Source organism: Nansenia antarctica (genome assembly GCF_963989245.1).
Source record: "Nansenia antarctica genome assembly, chromosome: 11".
NCBI classification, from domain to species: Eukaryota; Metazoa; Chordata; class Actinopteri; order Argentiniformes; family Microstomatidae; genus Nansenia; species Nansenia antarctica.
In genome coordinates, this window is record NC_137681.1 from 2,323,786 (window position 1) to 2,333,145 (window position 9,360).

The 9,360-nt window shown below is 45.9% G+C and overlaps 1 protein-coding gene across 1 annotated transcript in view; it reads right to left on the reverse strand.

Annotated features, from left to right (window-relative positions):
- The window catches only part of ryr2a (ryanodine receptor 2a (cardiac)), a gene marked incomplete at both ends in the record, with an annotated part of 91,997 nt that overhangs the window by 11,324 nt on the left and 71,313 nt on the right, over positions 1-9,360 (reverse strand). Inside the window, 5 exons of the mRNA XM_080541878.1 lie at positions 4,297-4,339; positions 4,671-4,801; positions 7,389-7,619; positions 8,276-8,362; positions 8,954-9,157. Coding sequence (XP_080398004.1) covers positions 4,297-4,339; positions 4,671-4,801; positions 7,389-7,619; positions 8,276-8,362; positions 8,954-9,157 — 696 coding nt within the window. The remainder of the gene's footprint in view (positions 1-4,296; positions 4,340-4,670; positions 4,802-7,388; positions 7,620-8,275; positions 8,363-8,953; positions 9,158-9,360) is intronic.

Consider the following 9,360-nt stretch of genomic DNA (forward strand, 5'->3'; position numbering starts at 1 on the left):
GCTTAACCCGCTACGCCACCTAAGCGCCCCTGTATCAGCTTTTTACCATTTAAATCATATGTTTGGTTCCTTAAAAAAAAGGAGAGACTATATTACTGTAGCTGGAAATGACCTACTATATATGGCTGTTGAAAAAGTGCTATGTTAACTGCATTCCATGTAAATTGTGTGAAATTGGTCCCAGATTATCAATTACAACCTAATCAAAATTCATTACTCCCATATGTCCATATGTGTGCAATCACAGACATGTTGGACTCCAGGGTTGGGCAGCACTATGGTAATACTCAGTAAAAGTTGTCAAAAGAAAATCAGGGGGGATGGTGGATGTTATCATATGGGGACAATGTTATCATCCCCACAGCGTCAGTGACTTCAGTGTCAGTGACTTGGTGGTAAAAATGTAATTGCATGTGTGCGTGCCCCCTCCCTCGCCCACAGTATTTTACTCAATATGCACAAAACTAAATGTTGAAATAGCAGTAATACCACGTTCATTGATAAAATGACATAAGGGATGGAAAGGGGGTATGGCAGTTTTAGAAGGGGGGTGATTTTGACTGCTTTTATTTTAGGGGGGGATGCCACCCCCCTCATCCCTCCTCAACTCGAGTGCTGGTAATACTGTAGTAATACTGCAGACCGCAGCTTTGAAAATAGCAATGGTGTCAATTTCAATACGATAAAAAATACAGTCATGTGAAAAAATTAGGACACCCCATGAAATATTTTGTTCTTTTTTTAAGAAATATGGACATATACATATGTTATGTTCATTCAAACAATATCTATAATGAAGGTGATGTCATTGAACCAAAACAATGAAAATGTAACTTCGCTATCATTTATTAAACCAAAAGTCGACACAGACGCCAATTCCTAATGAGGAAAAAGTTAGGACACCCTTTGGCTGAAATAACCATAATGAAATAATAATATAAGTAGACATTTCTCATAACTGTCTATCAGCCTTTGACACCGACTGGGAGAAAGGTTTTCCCACTCCTCCTCCATGCAGAATAGTTTCAGCTGTGTGATGTTTGAGGGGTGTCTGTGTGATGTTTGAGGGGTGTCTGTGTGATGTTTGAGGGGTGTCTGTGTGATGTTTGAGGGGTGTCTGTGTGATGTTTGAGGGGTGTCTGTGTGATGTTTGAGGGGTGTCTGTGTGATGTTTGAGGGGTGTCTGTGTGATGTTTGAGGGGTGTCTGTGTGATGTTTGAGGGGTGTCTGTGTGATGTTTGAGGGGTGTCTGTGTGATGTTTGAGGGGTGTCTGTGTGATGTTTGAGGGGTGTCTGTGTGATGTTTGAGGGGTGTCTGTGTGGTGTTTGAGGGGTGTCTGTGTGATGTTTGAGGGGTGTCTGTGTGATGTTTGAGGGGTGTCTGTGTGGTGTTTGAGGGGTGTCTGTGTGATGTTTGAGGGGTGTCTGTGTGGTGTTTGAGGGGTGTCTGTGTGATGTTTGAGGGGTGTCTGTGTGATGTTTGAGGGGTGTCTGTGTGATGTTTGAGGGGTGTCTGTGTGATGTTTGAGGGGTGTCTGTGTGATGTTTGAGGGGTGTCTGTGTGATGTTCGAGGGGTGTCTGTGTGATGTTTGAGGGGTGTCTGTGTGATGTTTGAGGGGTGTGTGTGTGATGTTTGAGGGGTGTCTGTGTGATGTTTGAGGGGTGTCTGTGTGATGTTCGAGGGGTGTCTGTGTGATGTTTGAGGGGTGTCTGTGTGATGTTTGAGGGGTGTCTGTGTGATGTTTGAGGGGTGTCTGTGTGATGTTTGAGGGGTGTCTGTGTGATGTTTGAGGGGTGTCTGTGTGATGTTTGAGGGGTGTCTGTGTGATGTTTGAGGGGTGTCTGTGTGATGTTTGAGGGGTGTCTGTGTGATGTTTGAGGGGTGTCTGTGTGGTGTTTGTGGGGTGTCTGTGTGATGTTTGAGGGGTGTCTGTGTGATGTTTGAGGGGTGTCTGTGTGATGTTTGAGGGGTGTCTGTGTGGTGTTTGAGGGGTGTCTGTGTGATGTTTGAGGGGTGTCTGTGTGATGTTTGAGGGGTGTCTGTGTGGTGTTTGAGGGGTGTCTGTGTGATGTTTGAGGGGTGTCTGTGTGATGTTTGAGGGGTGTCTGTGTGATGTTTGAGGGGTGTCTGTGTGATGTTTGAGGGGTGTCTGTGTGATGTTTGAGGGGTGTCTGTGTGATGTTTGAGGGGTGTCTGTGTGATGTTTGAGGGGTGTCTGTGTGATGTTTGAGGGGTGTCTGTGTGATGTTTGAGGGGTGTCTGTGTGATGTTTGAGGGGTGTCTGTGTGATGTTTGAGGGGTGTCTGTGTGATGTTTGAGGGGTGTCTGTGTGATGTTTGAGGGGTGTCTGTGTGATGTTTGTGGGGTGTCTGTGTGGTGTTTGAGGGGTGTCTGTGTGATGTTTGAGGGGTGTCTGTGTGATGTTTGAGGGGTGTCTGTGTGATGTTTGAGGGGTGTCTGTGTGGTGTTTGAGGGGTGTCTGTGTGATGTTTGAGGGGTGTCTGTGTGATGTTTGAGGGGTGTCTGTGTGATGTTTGAGGGGTGTCTGTGTGGTGTTTGAGGGGTGTCTGTGTGATGTTTGAGGGGTGTCTGTGTGATGTTTGAGGGGTGTCTGTGTGATGTTTGAGGGGTGTCTGTGTGATGTTTGAGGGGTGTCTGTGTGATGTTTGAGGGGTGTCTGTGTGATGTTTGAGGGGTGTCTGTGTGATGTTTGAGGGGTGTCTTGCAGCACAGCCTGTTTCAAGTCACCCCACAGCATCTCAATAGGATTAAGATCCAGGCTTTGACTTGGCAAAGCACACTGTTCCAGAAGTCCTGGGGTTTGTCTAGGTGTTCTATAGCCCTGATGTTTTTTTTTGACAGTGGGTTTCCTCCTCTCACACCTCCAATGAAAATCTATCTTGTGCAGGCTCTTTCTGATGGTAGATGCATGTACTCTGACAACTGTGATCAACTGTGTCAAGAGCTACCTGTAGGTCCTGTGATGACATGTTAAGATTGTTGGAGACTTCTTTAAGCATCTTGGGCTGAACTTGCTAGGACGGCCTGACCTGGCCATTGTTTTTGAATGTTCTCCACTGTGTAGTAGACAGTGGAATGGCTGATTCCAGATCTTTTTACATCTTTTAAATCCCTTCCCACTCAGACGCATCTACCACCTTCTGTCTGAAGGCCTTATAGGGAGCTGTTTTAATCTCACCATGGTGATATCACTCACTTCAACAATCAAGACTAACAAGCAAATCAAACTAAATGTCTGAGGTTTTAATAAGACAGGCTCCTCCAGAATCCTCTCTAATGATGTTGTAATTATTTGCACCTGTACATTCTAATTTTAGGCATTTTAAGCAGTAATCAATTTGGGGGTGTCCTAACTTTTTCCTCACAAGAAAATTGCATTTCTATTAATTTTACCTTTTACAAATCATAAAAAAGTTGGATTTGTTTAGTTATATTTACCACCATCTCTCAATATTGTTAAAATGAAGATCAAATGTCCATATGTTTAAATATGTTGAAAAAGACAAAGGTATTCTCATACGGTGTCCTATGACTGTATTATATATAATAAATTGTTATATAATAAACGCCTTAAGCGTGTTCGTCCAGCACCACTGTCTGTGTGGTTGAAGATGCTATGAAAGTGATGACAGAACTTTATGTAAATAATGTAATTTGTCAAATGAATAACCTGTCAAAAAAGACGTGACAAGCTGTCACATGACGTGAAGCTCTCCTCAGAACAGAGAATTAGAAAAAGAGAGTGCAAGGGAGGGAGTTGGTCCCTAAAGAAAAAGCAACTGCTGTAATTTGGAAGCATTTCGGGTTCCGACCAAATGACAAGGACAGCCAGGAAACCTTGACAAGGCCTTGTTGTTTATGAGGCGACAGCCAAAGATGGAAATACTTCAAATTTACGCGGTCATCTCAGAATCAATCACCCTTTAACCTTTGCGAGGACGGACATGTTGAGTGTTTTATTTAGGCCTATAGGCGACCTTCTGGATTTGCACTGAAGCTTTGCTGCACTCAGATTTGTTGTTAACACTAGCCGACAGCCAACAGACGTGCCTTTTTTACCTATGACCCCCTGTTTACAATGGTAAGCTGCTATTTACACACAACGACCACTAGTTGGCCACTTGTAAATTACCGCCCAACCCTAGTGGATTCCTAATAGATGTACCCACACAGTGTAAAGCTGTTAGTGTACAGTAGGTGTACAACTCTCTCTAAATCGAGGTTAGAACAACAGTGATTCTCTGGTAAACAAACTATACAAGTCGACACCTACCTTCCTCTTCACAAACTTATCCCAGTAGTTGTTCGGAAACGATCTGAAAATCACAAACACACTCGCATCAGTGAAACAAAACAAAAAGTCAGTAAAACAGTAAAATCAGTGACCCATCTAGCGTCGGCAGACTTTGTGCTGAAGTCGACAAAATCCCCAAAAGTCCACAGCCGTTAATATTCACAGCGCGGAGCGTCTGCTATCTGACCTGGCATCATTGGGGTGATGAAACCAGAGTCAACCCACCATGACTGTATAACGATCGTTTAGTCTGACATTTGGAGGACAATTATACCAGCCAGTCGCCTCTGTGACCTTCATTAGAAGAGTAATTACTGGTGTTAATGAACGTGGAGTTCTGTGGACTGACTCACCCGGTGTTGATCACCAGCCTGTCCCACTGGCCTTTGATGTCGTCCTCCGACGGCTGCTCCGTGATGTACAGGCCGTCAAACTCCAACTTCCTGGCCACCTCCTTCTCCCGCTTGAAGATGACCAGCGGGACCTGGGAGGGGGACAGGGAGGGGGACAGGGAGGGGACAGGACAGGGAGGAGGGGGACAGGGAGGAGGGGGAGGACAGGACGGAGGGGGACAGGGAGGACAGGGAGGACAGGGAGGACAGGACGGAGGGGGACAGGGAGGACAGGGAGGACAGGGAGGGGGACAGGGAGGACAGGGAGGGGGACAGGGAGGACAGGGAGGACAGGGAGGACAGGGAGGACAGGGAGGACAGGACGGAGGGGGACAGGGAGGGGGACAGGGAGGACATTTTGATTGTATTTAAAGCACTGAACGGGCTGGCACCCCCATACTTGGCTGACCTATTGTGCCACCACACTCCATCCAGAGCCCTTAGGTCAGCTGACCAGCTGCTGCTGGAGGTCCCTAGGACCAGACTCAGAACCAGAGGGGATAGAGCCTTCTCTAAGGCCCCTAGGACCAGACTCAGAACCAGAGGGGATAGAGCCTTCTCTAAGGCCCCTAGGACCAGACTCAGAACCAGAGGGGATAGAGCCTTCTCTAAGGCCGCCCCTAGGCTCTGGAACAGCCTCCCCCTCCACGTCAGATCTGGCCAGAGCATTGAGGCTTTTAAAAAACTAGCTAAAACGCATCTCTTCTCCCTGGCCTTTGGCCTGCCTCCCGACACTGCACTTTTTGCACTTTTATTTGTATTTTACCTTGTTTTTAGTGTATTTTATGTATTTTAGCTGGTTTTTTTATCTGCATTTTATCTAGTTTTTTCTCTTTTACCAGTGTTTTCTCTTTTTATCTGTTAAGCACTTTGGGTGGCTGTTTGTCGTTGTAAATTTGTGCTATGTAAATAAACGTTACTTACTTACTTACTTACATAGTCCATGGGCCAGACCCCTACATTTCACATATCGGTGCTACTCAAGGTGGCAAAACTTGCTTATGTTTTTTTTAAAAGACACATGTCTGTAGATGATATTTTGGTATGATACCAATTCCTGAGTGGCAGCTGAGTCACTGTTATCAGCTCATGAAGTGAACCTCCCCACTGAGGTAAATTGCATTTTAGACGCTGGTGCCTGTCCTGGTTTAGACTCATGGTCAAGACATTTTTCAATATTTTATAATATAATGTTTGGTATCATTTTAAAGGGGACCTTCTTAGCTTTCATCCAAGACCAGTTGTGGATCTTTTCGACAAATATAGAGGTCACTGGAGCTCTTCAAAATGTCAACGACACAGATCTTTTCACAATTTTTCCGCCTCAGCTATATAATTTACTTCTAGGCGTCTAGGAACATCAGGACAGATGGTGACAGACTTCTGGACGAGGCAGGGAATCACATCGCCTGTTGTCATCGACGGGGTCATCGACTGATGAAAGGGTGCCTTCCTACTGATATCTGGGGGGGTGACAGATGACAGATGGACGAACCGCAGTGGAAGGAGAACACCTCCTTGGTTTGGCTCAGCGAAGGCTCGGCAGGACGGAAGCTGGGAGCTTTTGATGTCTTGGCCATAAATGCTTTATCTATCTATAGGTTTTAAAACAGTGCTGTGTGTTGCTAGTGTCTTGTTCTTTAGTGTGATGATTTTCAATGCACAAGGAAAAACCATCACGTTGGTATTAGAAGGTGATATTTGAAGGCAGAAGAAGATCGTCAGTTAATCTCAGCATTCCACTGCAAAGCTTCGTGCATACCTCTGGCCTAAACAATGTTCACTGTGTTAAAAATGCTGTAATTGCTAACAAAACAGTCCGTTTGTTCCCTGCAGTTGTTTGTTTGCGGTGTCGTTCGCAACCAAAATGTTGTTGTGATGCGAAGTCACCTCAGCTGAACCCCCTGCCCACTATGTTCTGTGACTGGCGGTGGTTCTGGCGGTGGTTCTGGTGGGGGGGGGGGGGGGGGGGGGGGGTTTGTAGCGGCTGCTTCTCCACAAGCAAACCCATCAGCCGTGCCCGACGAAGCAGGCGACACAACACATCAAGTCAATTTAAAAGTTTTAAAAAGCTATAAAACGTTTTTTAAAAGCTATTAGTAACTCATTTAATCCTCCTCCTCCTTCTCCGAAAACAAATTTTCTCCCCCTGTGATCACTTGATGCGAATCGGCTGCACAACATATTTAGTACGTCTTGTCCTGTGATTCTGTGATGTCCTGTGAAGTCGTATTGCCGTCTGCTATATATTATAGTGGCATAGAGATGGAATCAAAACACAAGTGCACAAAGTACGCTCTGCTAATGTATGATCTGTGTCCGATAGAACCCGAATGTCACGGCGAAAGTATCTGTGATCGATCTCTCTGGCCTGGCTTGAGGCAGTAGAAGTTGATAAAGCAGAGGAAGGAGATCACTATTCAATCTTGACATTCCACTGTAAGTATCTGTTATCGACCTCTCTGGCCTTGCTTGAGGCAGTAAGTAGCCGATGACACAGAAGAAGAAAGATCACTATTTCGTCAACATTCCACTCTACCGTACGTATATCTGTGATCGACCTCTCTGGCCTAGCTTAAGGCAGCAGTAGCCGATGAAGCAGAAGAAGGAGAAGATCACTATTTCGTCTGCACGTTCCACTCTACCGTAAGTTATCTGTGATCGACTTCTCTGGCCTACCTTGAGGCAGTTGTAGCCGATGATGCAGAAGAAGGAGATGACAGTGTGGAGGATGGCCAGGATGCGGAGGGTGGGCTCCATGTAGCCGCTGCTCTCCTCCAGGACAAAGTGGACCGCCAGCGGAGGCTGGGGTTCCCTCTCCATGTGGTTGGGGTCCCACTGGACGCTGGGATCTGGGTCGCTCCGGTACACCACCTCCTTCTCCTCCACCACCGCCGAGGAGGTAGAGACCTGGGAGGGGCGGCACCAACCAATCAATCAATCAATCAGCTAATCAATCAATCAATCAATCAGTCCCACTGGCCAAGTAAACAACCGACTGACCAATCAATCCATCAATCATAAAATGCCAAGAATAATAATTGCATCTTATTCAATTAGGGAAAGTGCCTCACAGTAGCCTATGCAAAAGCCCTAAGGAACACTCGTGGCAGAGTAGCAAACAGACAAGAAGACAGGAAGACATCTTGAGAGGAACCAGACTTAATGGGAGCCCGTCCTTCACAACACAGGAACGCAGACAAGGCCATGAGACAGGATTATCTTGTAGGAGACATTACCTTGTAGAAGACCTTACATTTACATTTTTGGCATTTAGCAGATGCCTTATTCCAAAGTGACTTTCAATCAATAGATTTGACTAAGAAAGTGAATCATCAATTCACCAGTTCTAGCAGGAGGCGTAATATAGCTCAGGCCAGGGGCCACTGGCAGTCGTCGTGAAAAAGTATTTTCAATTGTTTTTATATAGACACTGGAGAGACAGTACAGGGGGGCACTGGAGAGACAGTACAAGGGGGGCAGTAGAGTCTTAGGAGGCATAGTATAGGGGAAAAGCAGGTGTCTCAGAAGACATTACCTTGTAGAAGACATTAAGACATTATTACCTTGTAGAAGAGGAGGATGAAGTTGATTGCGAAGGCGACAAACAGGGCCAACATTCTCATGTTGTAGAAGTTCCGAGCAAAATAGTTCTGAGAAAGAGTCAGAAGACACAGACGTTTATGGAGGGCAAATATAGTATTATAAGCAAAATATGATATGTATGATTGTGTGTGTGTGTGTGTGAGAAAGTGTAAGTGAAGTGAGTGTGTACAGTGAGTACAATATGTTGATGTGTGTGTGTGTCAGTACAATGTCTACTAATTCACCTGTATGTGTGTATGTGTGTGTGTGTGTGTGTGTATGCATGCGCGCGCGCGTGTGTGTGTGTGTATGCATGCTCGTGTGTGTGTGTATGCGTGTGTGTGTCTGTGTGTGTGTGTGTGTGTATGCATGCATGTGTGTGTGTGTGTGTGCTTGTGTGTGCGTGCGTGTGTGTGTGTGTGTGTGTGTGTGTATGCATGCGTGTGTGTGTGTGTATGCATGCACGTGTCTGAGTGTGTTTGTGTGTCATCCATGCCAATGTCAAGGATACAATTACTCCAATCATGTTGTTATTGATTGGCTGGGTGCCTCAGCGGCTGATTGCGAGGCTCTTACCCTCTTACTCCACCCCTCCTACATTTCGTTGTTTGGTACCTGTACTGTAGCAATGACAATAAAGTCCATTCATTCATTCTCACCAGCAGCTTCCTCTGGTAGGCGATGATCTTCTTCCAAAAGGCTGACTCCTGCAGGTCCGGCTCGTCAGCGCGGGCCGTGTGCTGCCTGACCTTGGGCTTGGACGGCTGAGGCTTCTCGTCCTTCGGTTTCTCCTGCTTCTCACCGTCCTCTCCTCTGTTGACACGTACAGTAACATTGAATTTGAATTTGCCATTTAGCAGACGCTTTTAATCCAGAGCGATTTACAGGGAGAATTCCCTCTGGAGTAACTGAGGGCTAAGTGCCTTACTCATGGCACACTAGTGGTGGTGTTTCAGGCGGGATTTGAACTCATGACCTTCCGATCACAATTCCAACTCACTATCCACTACTAGACCACCACTATCTCTCAGTATCATACAGCAATGTTGTATTGAGTTAATCCATC